Raw genomic sequence first — 21,228 nt, forward strand, 5'->3', positions numbered from 1 at the left:
AAGGTTCCGGGAGCCCTGCCTGCCAGCCCCACGCTCCTCCTTTGGGGAGATGAGCTCGGATTTGCACAGGGCAGTAAGGCACCTGGGACCTCCAGTCCCAGAGGTAAGGTTGCATTACCAGCCCAGCATGGGAACCACAAAGTATTCACTGGTTCTTACTGGCTTCCCCGGGGGCCCAATGAAGGGGAACAGTAGTGGGGACACATAACCTGGGATGCAGCGATAATAATCTAGGTTGGTTTTCTTACCTATCCTTAGGACTGTATCTCACTGTAACCCCTGAGCCAACTGGGCAGTGCCACACAGCAGCTCCTGCAGCATCATCTCCCACAATGACTGCCCATCCATGGGATTCCCGCCTGCTAAGCAGCTGGGATTCTCCTAACGCTTGTTCCCCTTTAGCCACACCAGTAGGTATCTATCAATACCTTACAGGGCTGTCCTATTGGGATCCTGCCATTTCCTACACTGGAAAGGGGATTGATTTTTTTTTACTTCCGTGGGGCACAGATTCTTTGATAGAATGTTTATTGACTGTTTCTATGACTGGCCGTGTGTCCTGGGAGGCAACCCTGTCATTTAGTTTCCTCACCTAAATGGAACTCACAGTTTTTAATATCATAGGATTGTTGTGAGAATGTAGTGAGCAAATGTAGGAAAGCAGCTTAGCACTATATAACTGCATAGTGGGCTCTGTGTGGGAATTAGCTAGTGTTGTTGATCATGATGACTGATGGGAAATTCTGGTCAAGAACATATATTTTTCTCCCCAGGGTTATTGGCCTGACCCTTTGAGCCAAGAACTTGCCCATTCAAACTATTAAAAACTCTAAAAAGCACAAGCTAGGTGAAACCTTAGAGATTACTGACAGACACACAGTTTTTTAATCCTATTTTGACTGATATCACACTTTTCTACTGGAATCAATTCATGTGATTTTCTTATTAATCTAAGACTCAGCTATTTCAGGTCAGAAACGGAAGTTCTATAAATCCTATTTTTAAAAATTTAATCTCTTTCCACTTCACTTGCTGCTTGCTCTTTGAGCAACGTTGAGCCAATTTCCTGAAAAATTTCTGGTCAGGAAAGTGATAAAAATAACTTTAATATGTAGGAGCTGGGCATATTTCCCTGCTATAAATGACTTTGATTAAATCTCCTCTAATCTATTTGATTGACCTTGGAGAGCGTAATCCCTGATAAAAACACAAGATGGCTCTACTCCACAATGTCCAAGTTTCTTATTTGATGCTGGTGTTCTCTGGCAGGCAACAGAGGTCTGCTGACTGGAGTTGGGGAGGACAGAAAGAGAATTTTATCTATTTGCTTATTTAGAATTGAATTTAGCTGGAAGGTAGGGGGAAGCAAGAGAAGATAGCCACTGGTATTGGGCAAAGGATTACAAACAAAATTTTGGATGAAGCATCATGTAAACAATTTCTTATGGAGAAGTAATTCTAATTCTAAAATAGAATGTTGGGGTGTGGGGGAACCGAGTAAAGTAAGGAAGCATAGCAGGCAAGAAATGATTGAAAAGGGTCTGAGAAGGGAACAACATGTTTGAACTTGAAACTGGCCAGGAAAATTTAGAAAAACTAATCAATCTTTGATTGCAATTAAACTCCCATATTTTTGTTTTCTTCATATGATCTTATTTTAATTTTAAAACACAGACGACACTACCTAGAAACAAACTCCTGAGCTCCTAGACATAAAGCAGCTGGAGAGGCCAACTTTTCCTGGAGACACTAATCTTGGCTAAGTCATGTACCCATTTTCTGCCTCAGAGTGTGCGAGTGCCTGGACAGCAAGGTGTCCATTATGCTGGGAAGATAATGTTGCATTCCCAGAGCATAGGAGTCTGTATGTGCTGAATCTAATCTGTTCACGCTGCTTTTCCAACTTTTACATTTTGATTACCCAGTAAATTATAAGAACCAATGAATTTATCATTTATCATTACATGGAGATGAGTTTTAAAATCTTTTTTTAAAAATAAATTTTATAAAATATTTTTATTGACTTTGTACAGAGAGGAAGGGAGAGAGACAAAGAGCCAGAAACATCGATGAGAGAGAGTCATCGCTACCTCTTGCACACCCCCCACTGGGGATATGCCCGCAACCAAGGTACATGCCTCTGACCGGAATCGAACCCGGGACCCTACAGTCCGCAGGCTGACGCTCTATCCACTGAGCCAAACCCGTTTCGGCAAGTTTTAAAATCTTTATAAATTTCAAACTCCTTTCTAAAATATAGGATAGGAAATGCAATTTATGTTGCCAAAATACTTGTAGGCATCATAGGATATGTTTCTCATACTCATTTAAGTTAGATATGAAAAGATCTAAAAATAGTGTCTCCAACGTTTGCTCCCTAGAGCATATTGTTGGTTCTCACTGTACCTGGGTGGAGAGTGTCTGGGTGAATCTGGTTAAGGTGAATAAAGTAAGTCCTCAATATCTATAGGCTCTTGTAACTGACAAAATGACATATAACAAAACCGAGTTTACCATAGGCCACCTGATGAGAGAAACAAGAGTTAAGTTTTTAAGGCATCTCATCATTGTCATCACAACACAACGTTGAACAAACCAATGTTACTCAGGGACCTGCTCTACAGAGTTATGGGGTGTGTCTCCTCTTAGGGACATTGTCGGTTGTCTATCCAGCATTCCTCTCACCTGTCCCCTTCCAAACAATGCTCAGATTTCTGTTCAGGTCTCCTCCAACACTCCCTCCCCCCATCCAGCCCTTATTCTTCAAAGAAATCTGACATTCCAGCAGTAACGAACAGATCCTCCATTCCCCTGGTCAGTCATTAACCCAGAGCAGGATATGTGACTAAGGGGCCTGATGAGGCTGGGTTTCAGGATGCATGGAATGCTGGGGCAACACTGTTCTCTCTTGCTTCTGGGAGCTTCTGGCTGTCATCCTGTGACACAGGGGATAAAGCTCCTACTATGGGCAGCAGGGAGAAGAGTTGGAAGGTCAGGCTTCTTACTAACACTGATATAGTTGGGGCCAATGAAGCCCCCATTTTTAATCAAATGTTGTTTTCTGTTACTGTAACCAACATGTTTACTGATAAACCACTAAAATCCGCTCTTCTGGCCCCGCCCTTGAACTCATTACCTCAATGGTAAAGATCACTGGCTCCAAATCCTGGTAGACAATCTTCACTTGCTTTGCAGCTCTCCTTGCCTGAATCTCAGAATCCGCAATCACGGCACAGATAAGCTGACCCACACAAAACACCTGCGACACAGAAAAGACCTTTGTATTCCAGAAGGGCAGGCACCAGGCCCTCTCCTCTGGTTCATTCTTCTCTTCCCTCCTGGCACAGAGCTAGACACACCGTCATGGGCCCCTTCACTAGTCAAACACTGCGCCATGTGAAATGACTTTGGTAGGTCAGTGCACTGGTCAGAGTGAGTCTGTGCCCCGGGCACGGGGGAAGTTCGGGTCTTTTTGCTGCATCATCGGCAGTGGTGGCCGAAGAGGTTGAGAGTGATGCTGCCTCTCATACAGCAGACTCAGGCTCCATCCAAGCCAAGCCCACAGAGCTGCCCTAGGGCCAGCTGGCCTAGGAGAGCCAGGCTCAGGGCCTGGCCTCTGGTTGCCATCTCATGAGCAGGGCCATTCTGAGAGGTAGCTTTTGGCTTCCCAGACAGGGAGGACCAGGAGGCTATCGCCCCTCTTATCCAGAGAGGAAGGAGAGAGGGGGATGATGTGACACTGCTGGTGAGCGAATCTCTGCCCCCAACTGTGGGGGAGCATAGGGTTTTCATGAACAGACATGAGATTGGACCAGCCATGGAGTGGCCAAGCACCGAACACTGATCATGTCACCGCAGGTGGGTAGGCGGGGAGTTGACACAGGGACCAGGCACAAAGTTGATGCAAAACAAAACAAAACCAAGCTTCCAGAAAGGTAAAATACTCAGGATTGAGAAAGTCACCATGACCTTTTGTTCTTTCTCCCATCTTATACCATGATCACAACAAAAACTTATTCATTTATTTTTAAAACCTACGTTAGACTATTAGGTCTTTTCTACGGGGAACATATAGTAGCTTTATCATCAGGAATAAAATGGTAGCAAAGCAAGTTAAATCCAGAACACACACACACACACACACACACACACACACACACACAGCATGTTTGTTGGATTTGGGTAGGTGGCGGTAGTGGGGTGATAAATGAAACAAGAATGGCAAAACGTTGACAAATGTTGAATCTCTATTTTTATGCACGTTTACATTTTCTGCAATGAAAGAATGTTATTTTTTTATTATTTTTAAAATATATGTTATTGATTTTTTACAGAGAGGAAGGGAGAGGGATAGAGAGTTAGAAACATTCATCAGTTGCCTCCTGCACACCTCCTACTGGGGATGTGCCCGCAACCAAGGTACATGCCCTTGACCAGAACCGAACCTGAGACCTTTCAGTCTGCAGGCCAATGCTCTATCCACTGAGTCAAGCCGGTTAGGGCCTGCAATGAAAATTTTTTAAAAGGCATAACAAATGTTGGAAAAGGAGTTGAACTAACAAAGGCAGTCCTTTACAATGGCTCTGCTCCCTGCTCTCCGCAGACACATGGTTTTGCCTTTGTGACCCGCACACAGACCTGGCCCCAAGAGGCTCACAATCAGCACAGCCACAGCTCGGAGAGCAGGAACTGTTGTGCAGACAGGAATGGCTTTGCTTGTTTAGTTAGTGTCGATGCAAAGGCCACAATTCTCATTTTCTTCTGCCAAAGCCACACTCCTGGGGGAGTTTCCACCTTGACCTGAAACTCTAAGTCATCAAGCTTTCGTCTTTATTAACCAAATCTGCCAGCAAGAGCCAGAGGCCAGGGCTGCCCCGAATGATGAAGCTCTTTTGGGTGAACACTGGACTGAGAAGCCTGCATAAAACCTGTTGAAATGCGTTTACTGCATTTTCTGACGACTGGAGATACGGTAGGCAAAGTTTTAATCATCTGAAACTTTCAAACAGCGTTATTTCTCTACTCATTCACGCTGCTACATGGAAAGGGGTGTGCAAAATATACAGATGAATCAGACCTACACCCTCATTCAAGGACTTTCACCAGGCCAGGGGAAAGCATAGGGTACACATGCACACACACTTTGAATAATTATCAAGGCAGTGTTTATTAAAGTACATTTCACTTTCAAATCTGAGCTATCAGCAGTTAAAGTGTGTATACATTTTGGGGGCACACCCTGTATCTAAGGCATGGGAATATATAAATAAGCTTAATCCAAGGTAGAAGGTTCGTGAAACATCTGCTTTGCCTTCTCCTCCAGACTTTAAGCTCTATGAGGGCAAGGACCACCCAGGTCTTGTTCAGCTACAGTGAGCAGCCACGGTAGGTGCTCAGTTAAAAAGTGCCTGTTGACCTTGAACTTAAACTTGAAGGAGGAATCAATGGCTAAGTAAACGAGCAAAGGAAAGCTGGACTCAAGTCGCATGCAACCCTCCTGCTCTCCAGACCTGAGGCTGTGTGAGTGCATTGCCCTCTGTGGACAAAAGAGTTTGGAGGCCCCTGAACAGGAGACCAGCTCAGTTTCCTGTGTCTGCCGGAGCAAACCGGAGAAAAGTCAGGCTCAGTGATTTCAGAGTGGCATCTTATTGCTTGTGCCATAGAATGGATCTATTCTCCCACCTCCGCTCCCCAAAATGAGAATTAGAGAGCCAAGACAGAGCTAGTAAAGGTCGGTGGGAAATAACTGAAGGTCACCCCAGGATGCAGAGAGTGAGGAAAAAACACAGTTACTGCAAAGTTCCCTGCACATACTAGTAAGGGCACCAGGCACGCCAAGATGGTGACAGAATGTCACCTGACGTTAGACCAACAATCAATAATTACAAGACATGTGAGCACCAACTGTTCTGGGGTCTCCAAGGAACCCATCTATTTTATTTTATTTTATTTATTTTTTAATCCTCACCAAAGGATATTTTTCTATTGATTTTTAGAAAGAGTTGAAGAGAGAGGGAAAGACAGAGAGAAACATCGATGTGAGAGAAACACATTGACAGGTTGCCTCCTGCAAGTGCGCTGACCAAGGCCCAGGTCAAGGAGGAGCCTGCAACTGAGTCACATGCCCTTGGCCAGAATCAAACCCGGGACCCTTCAGTCCACAGGCTGATGCTCTATCCATTGAGCCAAACCAGCTAGGGTGTGTCTCTCTTCTTTTAAAATATAACTATTAGTTAGAACAATATACAGATATACTTAGCTCAATGTTTTCTCAAGAGATTTTATATATGATAAATCTATTAAAGCGACCAATACATTTGCTTACAAGGGTTACTGATTAAGGCTCTATTGACTTTCAACTACTACTAAGTCCCCACTTAGATGTCAGTGAGCCCCAATATGAAAATTGTTAACTGTAATGCTTACGTGTCTTGTAAATATTTAATCAACGTGTTCTACATTTGTGCTTTGCCAACGTGTGGATTTTGGGAAAGTGTGTATATCTGTTTCTTTTCATATGTGTGCATTTCTGAGGGCATATTTGTTTAACTTATTTTTTACAGTATTAGTTCCACACACAAGGGCATATATAACCAATCCAATGTACAAAGGAACAAGAGCTTGTCCAATACATGGCAGTGTGAGTGGATGAGTCAAGGTGAGTTCAGACAGGGAGAGAGAGCATTCCTGGATTAAAAGCCAATGAAAGGCTTCAATGGAGGCGACACCACTTGAACTTGGACTTGGACATTGGACACACTGACTGGGGTCATGGCAAGAGATTCTCAGGAGAGAAATTAGCAAATAAAAATGACCACTCCTCTGCTCAATTATTCTTCTATATTTTTTAGTAGCACACTGTCTCACCACTAGAAAATGTTGAACAATCTTTTTACCTTTTACATAACGACTCAGCTTTTAAAAAAAATTTTAATATACTTATATATATATATTTAAATATATTTTTAATTATTTTAAATATATATTTTATTGATTTTTTACAGAGAGAAAGAGAGAGGGATAAAGAGTTAGAAACATCAATGAGAAACATCAATCAGCTGCCTCTTGCACACCCCCTACTGGGTGGGGATGTGTCTGCAACCAAGGTACATGCCCTTGACTGGAATCAAACCTGGGACCTTTCAATCCACAAGCTGATGCTCTACCCACTGAGCCAAATCAGTTTCGGCTCAGCTTCATTTCTTATGTGGAAAATGAATATATGTGAAGTCATTCAGCATTAGAATATAGTGTTTTATAATAAACATTAAAATATATGGGAATCCTTTGCCATGTGCCAAATGCAATGTTATCTTTGAGAAAATCGATGTGCTACGGTGGAGGAAGTTATTATTAAAACAGAAAGCAAAATGTTCAGTACCGTCTCTGAGTCCAGCAGTTTCTCAGGTTGGCCCAGAAAGCAGAAGGAATTCACGCCTTGAAAGTGCTCCTCGGTTAGGACGTCCACCACACCTGGCAGGCTGAGGGCTTCCGACAGATCAATGGACCTGGATGAGGACACAGAGCAGGCTCCTCAGAGAGCCCCCCAGCCCGGGGACTGAAGGGGACGGGCTCAATTGAGGAGCAAGATATGAGAGAGGCAAGATACGCCAAAACCACTGTTCTCTGCCAGATGATCAGGGAAATCCCTGAAATAAGGAAGCGAATCAATGGAGGGACAAATTAGTAAGTCCTACATTTGGATCCCACCTCACCTGTAATCTTCATTGAATATCACCCACAAGTAGGTTGCCCTCCTCACACCCTTACTTGTCCCTCATGTGACTTAGGTGAGAAGGGAATCGTTCATGTCTACCGGTAAGAACTTGATCACTTACACAATCTTAGCATGAGCTCTTGAACTTGTTACAAAAGCCAAGAAAAGTTCCCTGTCCACGGCAGGCATGTCATCAAGGTAGATGGCTTCGCCCGTGGCATGCTTAATACCAGACTGGTGCATGATGGGATGGCCAATTGGGTCTTGAGGAGGCTGCTTTGGGTCTACCTCCTGTTTAATCAACAATCAGCATATCAGTTTTATAATCATATTATACACACCTCCCATAAGATGGTAGCTATATAATTAACATCTAAACCAGAACACTTTTGAAAATGAAAATGACCACTATTAATAATAATACCAGGAAAATAAGCCCATTTTAATAGTTCAATCAGGAACCTGGGATGGATGCCTAGCCATAATGTTGTTCTTATCTTTTTTTCCCATTTTTTAAAAATGTAGACCGCAAACATCTCTAATACAAATCCCATTTGTATAAGTAAATGAATATAACCCTTCTTGGTGATATAAAATTATGACTTTTTGCTAATGCTCATGGATTTCTTTAAATTTTACTATCAAAATATTTTTACTGTATGTATCTAAGCACAGCACAGCACACACATTCTGCAGAAGAGCACAATGACATCGTCACTATGTTTATTAGAAATGCAGAGGACATGTCTATTTTGAGTAAAGAAGCCTGCCAAGAGATTAAAGAAAAGTCTCAAAGGCTATCTTCATCCTATTCTATAATCAAATATGAACTGGATTATTTTATTTTATTTTTTTAAATATATTTTATTGATTTTTTGCTGAGAGGAAGGAAGAGGGATAGAGAGTTAGAAACATCGATCAGCTGCCTCCTACACACCCCCTACTGGGGATGTGCCCATAACCAAGATACATGCTCTTGACCAGACTCAAACCTGTGACCCTTCAGTCCGCAGGCCGATGCTCTATCCACTGAGCCAAACCAGCTAGGGCTGAACTGAATTATTTTAGCTGAAGGCACTTGATGTTTGGTAGTCAGCTGTGATGAAAGAGGTTATGTTTGATGCTTGCTTCTATTTATTCTGTACCTAACGATCTGATGGAAGAAAGACTGCTGTCCTGCAAACTGCTGGTCTCTGGAAGCCGTGACAAATGCTTTCAAAGCGAAAGAACCGGCAGGGAGACAAGGCTCATTATGAGCACAGGAGCTCTCTAGCAAAGTGGACATCTCTGTGCGGGAAAATCCACAGGAGCAGCCGAAACAACACTCATCTGCAGGAGGTGCACTGCTTCCAACCCCTGGCCTGCGATCCTTGATAGCAAACTCCCTTTTAAGGTTGTCAACTCCATGAAGATGACCACTTTTCTCTGAGTGAGTGGAATACCCATTAATTTGTTGTGGATTCTTCCTAAAGTTTACTCCCTGGTCAAGGTTAGGCATTTATAAGCTAAAGGTTGTAGCTGTCAGATTTTGTGGACTACAAGGGAAGGTGGCAGCTGCTTTCTTTTTTAATCCTACCCAAAGACATGTTTTTATTGATTTAAGAGGAAGAGAGAAAGAGAGAGAGAGAAGCACTGATGTGAGAGAGAAACATTAATCAGTTGCCTCCCTTACTTTCCCCCACCAGCAATCAAACCTTCCCGTAGGTATGTGCCCTGATTGGGAATTGAACCTGAAACCTTTTGGTATAGGAGATGATGCTCCAACCAACTGAGCCACCCAGCCGGGCTGGCAGCTGTCTTTCTTTCTTTTCTTTTCTTTCTTTTTTTTTTTTTTTCAGCTGTTTTTAACAGTCAAAATAATCATTTTAAATGGAGTATAGTGTATCTGAATTTTTGAACATATTAAACAAACCCTGAAGGATATACACCAACTTCAATATTCATTGCAACATACTATAAGATTTTATAACTAAATCCAACAACATATTCAATGCTCTTGACTTAATAATACCCTCCAGGTGAAGTTTCTTAATAATAATTTCAAGGAAAAACACATGGAGTCTTATCCAGCTTACCAATGGGATGACTGTGGGTGATATTTTTATGATGTTGTGGCAGAAAATGCCATTTGAAATGTCTGAGGGACTCTGTTCTCCCTGATAGTCAGCTTTCACTAGGGGAGCTCGAAGTAGCCCTTAGAACTTACGTTTGATCCAACTCTAAAACATATCTCGCAGAAACCCCTGGGTGAGTTGGGGTGAGGAGCAAAGTAGATTCACATCCAAACAAAATAAATGAGCAGCTCTTTTACAAATCATTATGTCACGTCATCAACGACGAGGGCCTGTATTTTCTGGAAATAAAAGCAAAGTGGCCCCAGGGCCCTGACACGGAATGAGACTGTGGGGCTCCAACTTCCATGCTGCCAAAGGCAGAAGCACGTGGCAAGACAGCAGCTCACGCACATGATGGCACAAGGCCGCAGGGCCAAACAGACTGCTTCAAGATCAAAGGAGACAATTTTTTAAAAATGGCCATTGGTAGCTTGGTCTTCAGTCACAATTCTTCGTTGATTTTGAAACTGTACTGACTGGTAAATAGGGCTGTGAATTCACCAGAGGGAGCTCAGCTTACTGAGCTTGAGAATCACTGAGGGTGAGTGAGTCCGCGTGAAGGAATTACAGCCAGGCCCTTAGAATTTAAACAAACAAACAAACAAACAAACAAACAAACAAAAAAGCCACATACCTGGTACTTCAGTGCACTCTGGCGAGGCCTAGAATGAAGGTCTTCTAGAGCGCTCTCATGCTTGTCTGCAAGGCAAGGATAGTGAACAGGGTCCTGAAAAGTAGAACCAGAGTGGAAATGTAAAATGTGCCTGAGTGGCCTCGAAAGGGAGGCTAGCGTGGTCCTTAACCAGCAGCTCTAATCTGAAGTCTAACATTTACAGAGGCCTCCCCATCAGAGCCCTGGAAATACAGCATCTCCAGCCTCCGGGCCACATGCGCTGGAAGGTCACGCTGAAGAGCCAAGTAGGCCACTGCCTTCCAACAGCTCTGTCTCCTATGGCTCTCTCACATGCACCAGGCCCCAAAAACTCAGGAAGATAAAAGCTAAGTAAATACAATGGAAAGGGGTAGAATGCCTAAGCCAGGAGAAAGAGTCCAAGCACACCACAACAATGTGCATAAAACTCTGCCCTGCCAGCCAGCTCGCCAACTCTCCTAGAGAAAGGGCAACACAGAGGCCCACCCAGCCGCAGCCCCACCAAGGAAGCATTCCAGGGTCCCAGGAGGAAGGCTCCTTAAAACCAAGGGAAATGAGCCATTTGGGTCATTATCCAAGGCTTTGACAATACACCTAATGGTTATTTTTCACATTCGTTTTTTAAATTCTAGGCTATTAGTTTTAATAGTAGAGGAATACTAAATGGAGGAAGTTGAATTGAAAGGATGAGACTATAGGCAGAAGATTTAAATTACATTGCTCAATTCACCCAAGGAATTGCATTAGATTGCTGTTGATTGGAGTAGTCTACAATTGGCTTTATTTTTTTCTCTTGTGATTGCTTGGTGATAATATGTCACTGATCTATGATTTCAAGCTTTTGTTCTAAAAAATTTGATACAACTGTTATGGTTCTTAGTTGTTCCTCTATATGATGAGAAGATACCCCCAGAAACAAAGAGAAGAGAGAATGTTGTGCCTCTCACTTAACATGCTCATACTAATTTCTATATCACAGAAAGGATGTGCTTGGCTTCTGCTCAGTTGGTTGTAGCGTGGGATTAATGAGGCCAATATCACTCCAGTTCCCTTTGGGCCCCCCAAATTCATTCAGAGAAATTCTTTGAGTTGTGCCCTCCCTTGCCAACAATCTTTTAACTGAAAGTCTGTCAAAAGGTACACCAAGCAGAAGAATGCCTGGATGATTACTGCTCTTATTGTGGCTAGTACCAGGCAGTCTTCATCATATTCCTCTAAAGCCCTGGGCTGCACAGGGACCACAGTCGGCCCTGTTCTCATGATGGCCCATGTCACAATGACCTTGTGGAGTGGCTGCCATCATCAGCTTACAGGTGAGGGAAATGATGGTGAACCAGAGAAAAAAGCCAAACTCATGAAGGTAACTCCCAACCGGAGGAAGAAATGCTTTCCTGAGGGAAAGTATATTTAAATCATAAACAAGTTTTCTACACCCCACCTAAACAAACAAGGGGTCGGAAACAAAATAACTGGGTGGCATTAAACACAATCCTGCACAACTCCATGCTCTCCTTGCAACTCTTGCCCAAAACACAATCCATCAATAGACAGCCTCAAGTAGGCCCAGCAAGCCCACAAGTTTCTAATCTGAGTTTTCTTTTCTGTTCTACAGCCATTGGGCAGGGGGTTGTTGCCTCCACTGTGGGTATCCTCACGACCCCTAAAGCTGGGAAATACATGGTCAGTTCATTTACCATTCTCCTTAAAAGCTGTGACACTTCCAGGTAGAACTTGAAGAGGAAGCTGATGATGAGAGTCCTCTTGAACTCCACCTTCCCACCCAGAGCTGAGCCTGGGAGGGAGACTTCGTCCAGGACCAGCCTACAAGCTGCGTCCAGCATCTCTTCATTCCAGGGCCTGTGAGGGTCAAAAAGAGGACTCCTTATCTCATAGGCTCAGCCAGTGTGTGAGACAAATAGCCACAATCTAGTGCAAGCTTTGAAGTCAGGCAACCCACATTCAAACCACAGCACACCCCTCTCAAGGCATCTGGCCCAGGCCCCCTCTTTGTCATCTGTAAGGGAAATAATGGTAGGATCCACCTCGGGAAATGTCATGAAGTAGAAATGACAACCTGTGTTAAGTCCTCACTCAGCCCAGGAGCAATTCACTCCAGTAGCGCTAGAATGTTGACTGCAAGACAGGTTTGGGGTTTAAGCATCTTATATGTAGTCATGCATTTAATCCCCTCAATTGTCCTGCACAGTGGGGGTGACTGTTGCCTTTTGACATAGGGAAATTGAGGTATTGTAATGTTAAGCAAACTGACTGAGATCACATAATTAATAGGGCGTGAACTGAGATTCGGACCTAGGCAATTTGGCTCAATCGAGCTCATGTTTTTAACTGTCTATTAGGAAATGGTAACTGATACCTGAAAGTATTCAAGAAATATTGGCTACCAGTATCACCTAAAGATATAAAAAGTCAGGTAAGCAAATGCATTTAGCAACTGATGATAAAACAAACTACAATAATCTGTTTTTCATCATAGTAAATTATTTTCTCAATAAAGAATAATGTATTCATTTTGCTTATTGAATCTATGTGCTATTGGGATATGGTCTCTCTCTCTCTCCCTCTCTCTCTCTCTCTCTCTCTCTCTCTCTCTCTCTCTCTCTCTCTCTCTCTCTCTCTCTCTCTCTCTCTCTCTCTCTCTCTCTCTCTCTTTCTCTCTCTCTCTTACACACACAGACACACAGACTATATGATTCTCACTTTAGAATTCACTAAAATCAAGAGCTATGGAAACAATTATAAAATCATATTGGAATTCCATGCCATTAAGTAAAAATGTAGTCAGCATGCTGCTTCTTACAATTTCATGTCATAAAAAAGAAAAAAAAGAGCTGCCCCATTACTTGGGGTCTGGGGCCATGATGCTGTACCTTCCAATGAGTTTCCGGCAGGAATTCTGTGCACAGATGGTGGTTGGGCCGACGCCTCCATATGAGATGGACAACTCCCTGATGATGCCGTCCCCTTCTCCAAAAAAGACTCTCATCCCAGAGTTGACTATCGCGAGAGCATTCTGTTGCCGCTGGGCTTGTCGGAAGGCTGACACAAATTCCCACTAGAAGCCAAAGGGAAGTGGTGCATGTGGAAACACACCGAATTTCTAGACAGTTTTGGTAATGGCCTCACACATCCTCGCCACTCTGTTAGACTGAATTGTGTCCTCCCTGAGTTGAGACAATTAAGTCCTAGCTCCCAGGACCTGCAACGTGACTACATTTGGAAATTGGATCTTTAAAGAGGCACCTCAGTTAAAATGGGGCAATTAAGGTGAACACTAACCCAACAGGGTGGTGTCCTCATCAGAAAAGAAAATTTGGACGCATACATGACAAAGGAAAGACCACGTGAAGACACAGGAGGAGATGGCCAGCTACAAGCCAAGGAGAGAGTCCTTGAAGAAACTAGCCCTGCTGACACTTTGATCTCAGACTTCTAGCCTCCAGCACCATGTGAGAGTAAAAGTCTGCTGTTTAAGGCAACCTGTCTGTGGTGCTAGGTGATGGCAGGTTCAATTATTCCCTTTTCATAGGGAAACTGAGGCTCGGAGTGGGTCAGTAATCAGTTCAGGGTCACAGTAGGTTCTAAAGAGGATTCAACTTGAGTCTAACTCCAAAGACCCTTTCCTCCTAGGTTCTATCACAAGTGTAATTTTTAAGCCTCTTTCAAACCTCCAGATTTTGGTAGAGATATATTTTCAAGCTTTATTGAGGGAAAACACTCATGGAACAAATATGTATTTTTTAATTAGTAAGAAAGTAACTTTAGAGTTTGGGGTAGTGGGAAAGTTAGAGAGGGACAGAGACAAAGGTTTCCTGATTCTAGGAGTGACAGAAGATTGCATAACACAGATAAAAAGCAACTACAGTAGTCGTCATCGATTTTAGCTACCTCAAAAATAGCTACCTTATTTTTCTTCCCTTCAGTCAAGAACTTCTACGTTTTCACTTAAAAGAAGCATTGCCTGGCTTCTTTGGCATATCCACAGTGCCAGCATCCCCACTCTTGGGCTTTGGGACTGTTATAAAGTAAAATAGGGGCCACTCGAACACAAGCACTGTGATACCACAACAGACAATCAGATAACCTAGAGCAGTAGTCAGCAAACTCATTAGTCAACAGAGCCAAATATCAACAGGACAACAACTAAAATTTCTTTTGAGAGCCAAATTTTTTAAACTTAAACTTCTTCTAATGCCACTTCTTCAAAATACACTCGCCCAGGCTGTGGTATTTTGTGGAAGAGCCACTCAAGGGGCCAAAGAGCCTCATGTGGCTCGAGAGCCGCAGTTTGCAGACCACTGACCTAGACAGCCGCTAAGTGACTAACAGGACCCTATCCAATGTGGAGACGCTGGACTAAGAGCTGACTCACCACCAAAGCAGGACAGAGTGAGATGGCTCAAGATTTCATCACGTTACTCAGAACGACATGCAATTTACAACTTGCGATTGTTCATTTCTGGAATTTTCCATTTAATATTTTCAGACCACGGTTTACTATGGGTAACTAAAACTGCGAAGGGAACCCATAGATAAGAGGAACTAATGTGTGCACAAGTCCTCCTAATCTCTCCTGTAAACACTGTGCACCTTCCCGTAAAGGTGAGGGCCTAACCCACTGCGAGCTGGAACTCCCAGCTGCAGCTCACAGGAAGCCCCGGGAGCGGAGAGGGCAGTCTCACCTTCCTGGAGTAGGGAATGCTCACTGAGACCAAGATCTCTTCAGGCTTGAGGTCCGCACTCGGGTACTTCCTCAGAAACTGCTCGTCTAAAGGAATCTGCCGTGCCCCTTCTGTGAAAAGAAACAACACTGTCCCTGGAATCTGTACTATTAAACAATCAAACTCCCAAAACGTGGGCGACAATTCTACCAGTATCTGAGGGAACCGGGAAAAGAAGTGATCTGCCGAAACCGGTTTGGCTCAGTGGATAGAGCGTCTGCCTGTGGACTGAAGGGTCCCGGGTTCGATTCCCATGTGCCTTGGTTGTGGGTACATCCCCAGTAGGGGGTGTGCAAGAGGCAGCTGATCGATGTTTCTCTCTCATTGACGTTTCTAGCTCTCTATCTCTCTCCCTTTCTCTCTGTAAAAAAATCAATAAAATATATTTTTTTTTAAAAAAAGAAGTGATCTTCTTACCATTAACAAATCTTTCACCCTATAATGGCATTTTGCAACGTTTCTTTGCATCTAGGTTCTACCTTTTCTCCTTCCTTCCTTCCTTCATTCCTTCTTTCCTAGCAGAGAAGGCCAGAGATCAGGAAGAACAGGACCTTAGTCCCCTTGCTGAACAGCATAATTCATTCTGGGCTTTGTGAATAGAAAATAGATATTAATGTACCTTTTGATATTCTAATCAAGACATTCAACAAACATTTATTGTTTATCATTGGGACCCCTAGTAGATTCAGTAGTAAATAAGTAAATTACCTTCAATGAATTCTTATATTAATGATCTGGTATCTTTTTTTATATCTTTTTCCAGCACCTAAAAGAACTCATTTAATCAATATATTTAAAACTATAATGAAATATGATGCAGGGATGAAAGCTAAGAAGCTTATGATTTTTATATTCACGTCACAAGTCTCTTTCTCACTATATGATTTTTCTAAAAGGGATGTTACATAAATTGATCATTTTGAATGAAAATCTTCCTCCTTAGAATAATTTTGTGGTTTCAGTGATATGAAGAGTAGTTCTTTGATAATGCAGATAATAGAAAGCTAGTCCATATTTTTAAAATTTTAAAAAGAGGTTTATAGAGGACCAGTTGGAATTTCCCAATAGCTGTTGACTATGTTAGCATAAGAGAAATAAATTAAAAGTCATGAACTTAGTTTCAAAAACAAAACTCAAGTAAATAAATACAGAACTTAGCCAAACCATTGTTCAACAGAAAAAGGTCAGGAGGCTTCCATTCACGATGAATTAGGTATGAGCCCACAGCATGATGTGGGAGACACCCCCTCCTGAACTCCTGGGGACAGCCTTCGGCAGGGGCCCAGCCATTCTCACAGCCGCAGTCTCTCCACACCTGGGTCACATCCGGACACCACCACGTGTGGCCAGTACAGGGTGAATATCTAGCACTAGACCCCCCAAAAAAGGAGGCAGATACAGGAAATGAACAGAATGAGGACCAGACTGGTCACCTTTCCAGCTTCCAGAAAGGCAGAGAGAGTTATTAATAGTATAAAGGAAGGTCACTTTCAAAACTGGGCTTCCATCGCCCCCAGAGAAACGAAGGTCAGGAGGAGCCGATTCCATCAGCCTCCGAAGGAGCTGACACTCACCTTTCGATAACAGGTTGAGGGTGCAGCCGCCCACAGCCAGGAGGGGATTCAGGTCAGAATCAAAATGCCTGCTCACGACGTGGCCTCCTAAGGACTTTTTTAAAACAGTGAGTTAGTCTCACGCCAGTTGTACAATCATCGAAACACAAGGGATCAAATAAGAATCAAGCAAGGCTTTGGAGAACTATCCTTTTGGCCTGTCCCATAGAGTGAAAATGTTCTGATTTGTGAGACAGCCATGAAAGGGGCACACACCAGTTTACTGTCACTGCATACATACAGCCACGTTCCGGATCTGGGCCCCGGCCAGCGTTCCCAGCTGCTTCAAGAGGGCACGGAGTGTCTGCGTCCGTTCCTCCGGGAGCTTCTGCACTGCAGCGGCCAACGTGTCCTTCACCTGAGCCAGGCTGAGGCCGGCACCTAAAGTCAGCCCTGAAATGAAATCACATGTGCATCATGTAGTGTGATCATTGCCGGCCGGAGATGTCCATTCAGTTTCAGGTTACAGATACTGCGTCCTGCTGCCCTGCCCGTGGGTGGTGATGGCGATAGAAATGGTGTTGGTGATGATGGCTGTAATGGTGGCTAAATGTTTTGAACACTGGCCGTGTCAAGCACTCTATTGAATGTTCCACAGAATCGCCTTGCACCCTAACAAGGCTTTGAGATGTTATTAGCCCTATTTCACAGGTCAAGAAACTGAGACTCAGTTAAGAACTCGACTAGTATTTTACAGCTATTATACAACACTAGAAGCCTGATGCACAAATTTCGTGCAAGAATAGGCCTTGGCAGCCGCAGCAGCTGCCTCAACCCGGCAGTTGCAGCCCGGCTTCTTCCAGAAGGTCGTCCGGAAGGACATCCAGGTGGCCATTTGGCCTATTTGCATATTATGCTTTTATTATTATAGCAATAGTCAAGTCAAGTATTAGACTCCAGAGCCAGACTTCAAACTCCCATTTATATCACTTCTCATCCTTGCCATGAAATCAACTTCCTTTATCAGAATGAAAAGAATATGTAAGCTGCTTGATGCATAAACTTGCTCTGCTTACTCCTGTGCTTCTGGAGGCAAAGATTGTGTTCACTCGTCTCTGTCTTCCGCCCAGCACTTACACAGCGCCCTTTGTGGAAGAGTTGTTACATTTCTCTGATTTGGTACACACAGAAAGTTCCCCAATGAAAAGCTGACTATTTGGACTGTTAGTATCTCATAAAATTACAGAGAATTCCCTGAGCCTCCTCCAGAATGTTATCCTTCTTCTAAGAAGGGAATCTCTCTGTCTGTTATAATTTGGAGTAATTCTTCTCGTTATCTGAGGGGCAAAGAAAATCAATTGATTGATTCATTTTAACTAAGAAAGCAGGGGCCTTTAGAACTTACCATTATTTGCATAGTTTACAACATTCAGCTCTTCAATTCTATCGGGAGAAATGATAATGGGGTGGAAGACACCTTTAAACTTCACTTCGGGCCCTAAAGGATTGAAAGAAGAAGAAGAACCGCCTTGTATATTGTGAAATTGGGATTCAAACTGATGTCTTTAAATATATAAAAACCGCATATCCTCCTACTGGTCTGTGCATGGCACAGAGGACAGCTAGCTGAATCTTCACCGCACAGGGGACCCTTTGCATTGTCAGCCTGAAAACTTGGCTGATGAATCCAAGACAATGTGTGGCAACTCAAAATTCCCTTTGGGCCCGGCCAGTGGTGCTCAGTGGTTGAGCATTGACCTATGGATCAGAAGGTCATGTTTTTTTTCTGGTTAGAACACATGACAGGGTTGTGGGCTCGATCCCCAGTGTGGGGTGTGCTGGAGGCAGAAATCGATGATTCTCTCTCATCATTGATGTTTCTTTTCTTAAGATATATACTTTTATTTATTTCAGTGAGGAAAGGATAAGAAAGAGAGAAAGAACCATCAGTGATGAGAGGGAATCATTGATCTGCTGCCTCCTGCATGCCCCCTTACTGGGGATTGAGCCTGCAACCCAGACATGTGCTCTGACCGGAAACAAACCATGACCTCCAGGTTCATAGGTCAATGCTCAACCACTGAGCCATATCAGCCAGGCTCATCATTGATGTTTCTATCTCTCACTCTCCCTTCCTTTCTGAAATCAATAAAAGTATATTTTTAAAAATCCCTTTGGAAGAACCCTGGGAGCCTTCTCAAAGAAGCAGGCGGTCAAACAGAGTTTACAGAGCAGACAGTAGGAGGACCCGTAACTGCAGCATATACCTACGGAGACACCTTTCAGAGGAAACAGAGCCTTTCCAGACACAAGCCCCAAATCAGCCTTCACAGGGAACAAGGACAGGACTGCCATCCCCGGAACTGCTGCTCACCCCCCTTAACCCTCCACACAAAACCTGGTGCAGCTCTGTGCACCGCTCCCAACAGGGACAACAGGAATCACTTACGTCAGAAAGCTCTGAGATTCTTGTGAGCAATGCTGAGGAAGCCAAGACTCACTCCCCCTGATGCTCCTGAGACACGAATATTTGAGTTTCTTTTCCCCAAAGCACTCCTCCTAGGTTTCCCCTTAAGCAGTCCCAGGGTTCTGCGTACCCGTAGAGGTGTTCCCCATGACGACAGGGGCTTGGGGGTACTTGGCTTTAGCCTCCAGAAGTTCCTTCAGGGTCACCGGGGAAATCCACGTCATTCTCTCGCCAGCAAAAACTCTGGTCATTGGTGGTTGTTTCTCAGCCAGGATCTGTGGCAGAACCAGCAGGGATTTGAGATTACTTTGTGACCATGTTTCCACCTGGGTTTGCTCTGTCTTCGTATAAATAGGGGAAGGAAATGGAGATTTAAAACACAAATAAATAAAAATGATCTAAAGGTACAGCCTCACTAGGAATCAGAATAAAAATGGGCAATATTTCACTCCTTCTGGAATCTGTTCCAGTGCCTCCTCTTGGCGCTTTTATATCTCAAAGGAATTCATTTCAATGTTTACAGAGGTTTCATCATGCTTAATTTTGTTACAACTTTCTACATAAGAATAAACTCAGGTTTCTGCTACAAGTAGAAAACATGTCTAAGTCTACAAATGTGATATTATTTTGTAGCATTTTTTATGGACACTAACTGCTGCTTCTTACAGTCACTGTCTCCTCTAGGCGATATGCCCCCACCTTCGTTCCACGCCCCCCTCTGCATCGGTCCCACACTCTTTAGACTTTGAGTGGAGGACAACAGATGGATATTACCTGGTTGCAATCGGCCTTTGAGAGGATTCGTCAGCAAACACCCTTCCTGCCATTTCCCCATGAACTCCTCTAGGACAACCCCAGCGTTGCCTTCACTTACCATTAGCTCGGGAGGAAAAATCAATTCCTGAGTTGGATCCAGTGGCAGAAACTCCTCTTCTGAGAAGAGTTTTGAACTTGTCTTAAAAAGAGAAAATACAACAAGTAACTCATCCATCAACTTGAACTACAGTACTTTAAATCCTGTGTGGAATGAGCTCAGAAGAAGACAGACACACACACACACACACACACACACACACACACACACACACACCAGAAAGCAGCTGGCCAGCCACAGTCCCTGGGTCCTGAGTCAAGGGCTCTGACACAGAACTGGTCCCCCAGGCCCTGCACCCTTGCATGTTCACGTGGAGTCTGGGGAAGCAGAGGATGCAGCTGAGACCAAGAACATCTCCCTGAATCACCACCTGTTCTTTCATCACCCTGACACTCCACTGTGCTTCTCACTCCTGAAAAAAGACTTGAAGGAGGCTTTTTTTTTTAAGACTATGAAAGAGCCTGGCTGGTATGGGGGTCACAGCTTGATTCCCAGTCAGGGCACATGTCCGGATTTTGGGCTCAGTCCCCAGTGGGGAACCTGCAAGAGGCAGCCGATCAATGATTCTTATCATTGATGTTTCTATCCCTCTCCCTATCTCCCTTCTTCTCTGAAATCAATAAAATACCTTAAAAAAAAAAAAGAAGACTAAAAACACTGAGGTATCAATGTGCTTTCTCTCCTACAGACCGCTGTGCTTTGAATGAGACTAACATCTGTATGAGGAATGCATTGTTAGGATAGATTTGTGTGTGCGTGTGACAGAGATGGAGTGAGCGTGGGAGCAGGGGCCATGCTGATAGACCTCCAGCTAATTTAACTCACACAGCCATTTATTCTTCCTAGAAGTCAGCTGGACTCTGACAATCTCCTGAGAAACCCTTATAAAAAGTGCACATGTCACTGACCTTATTTCCTTCCTCAGGTTCTGGGAATCCGTTTATCCCTTGATTCAAACAGCAAACCCCATTCTCCTTACTTTGGCAGCAGCCAGAAGTCTAGGGGGTTGAAAAACAAATAATGGAGAATTTATTCCTGATTTTACTAAGAATTTTTTCAGCTTTCTTGATGTATAATTAATAAATAAAATGTATGCATTTAAAGTGTACAAT

At 43.6% G+C, this 21,228-nt stretch overlaps 1 protein-coding gene across 2 annotated transcripts in view; it reads right to left on the reverse strand.

Moving 5' to 3' along the window:
- Positions 1–21,228, reverse strand: part of LOC118709266 (aldehyde oxidase) — a 65,598-nt gene that overhangs the window by 31,203 nt on the left and 13,167 nt on the right. Inside the window, exons 7-19 of one of the 2 annotated variants that reach the window (XM_036421205.2) lie at positions 21,025–21,114; positions 20,117–20,197; positions 19,373–19,583; positions 18,181–18,273; positions 17,077–17,228; positions 16,797–16,890; positions 15,184–15,293; positions 13,372–13,556; positions 12,178–12,340; positions 10,466–10,558; positions 7,839–8,008; positions 7,382–7,508; positions 3,137–3,259 (exon numbers count right to left, since the gene is read on the reverse strand). In XM_036421205.2, the coding sequence (XP_036277098.1) occupies positions 3,137–3,259; positions 7,382–7,508; positions 7,839–8,008; positions 10,466–10,558; positions 12,178–12,340; positions 13,372–13,556; positions 15,184–15,293; positions 16,797–16,890; positions 17,077–17,228; positions 18,181–18,273; positions 19,373–19,583; positions 20,117–20,197; positions 21,025–21,114 (1,692 nt within the window). The remainder of the gene's footprint in view (positions 1–3,136; positions 3,260–7,381; positions 7,509–7,838; positions 8,009–10,465; positions 10,559–12,177; positions 12,341–13,371; positions 13,557–15,183; positions 15,294–16,796; positions 16,891–17,076; positions 17,229–18,180; positions 18,274–19,372; positions 19,584–20,116; positions 20,198–21,024; positions 21,115–21,228) is intronic. The other variant, XM_036421206.2, reaches the window with a different exon arrangement.

This window comes from Pipistrellus kuhlii, unplaced genomic scaffold (genome assembly GCF_014108245.1).
Source record: "Pipistrellus kuhlii isolate mPipKuh1 unplaced genomic scaffold, mPipKuh1.p scaffold_m20_p_7, whole genome shotgun sequence".
Lineage (NCBI taxonomy): Eukaryota > Metazoa > Chordata > Mammalia > Chiroptera > Vespertilionidae > Pipistrellus > Pipistrellus kuhlii.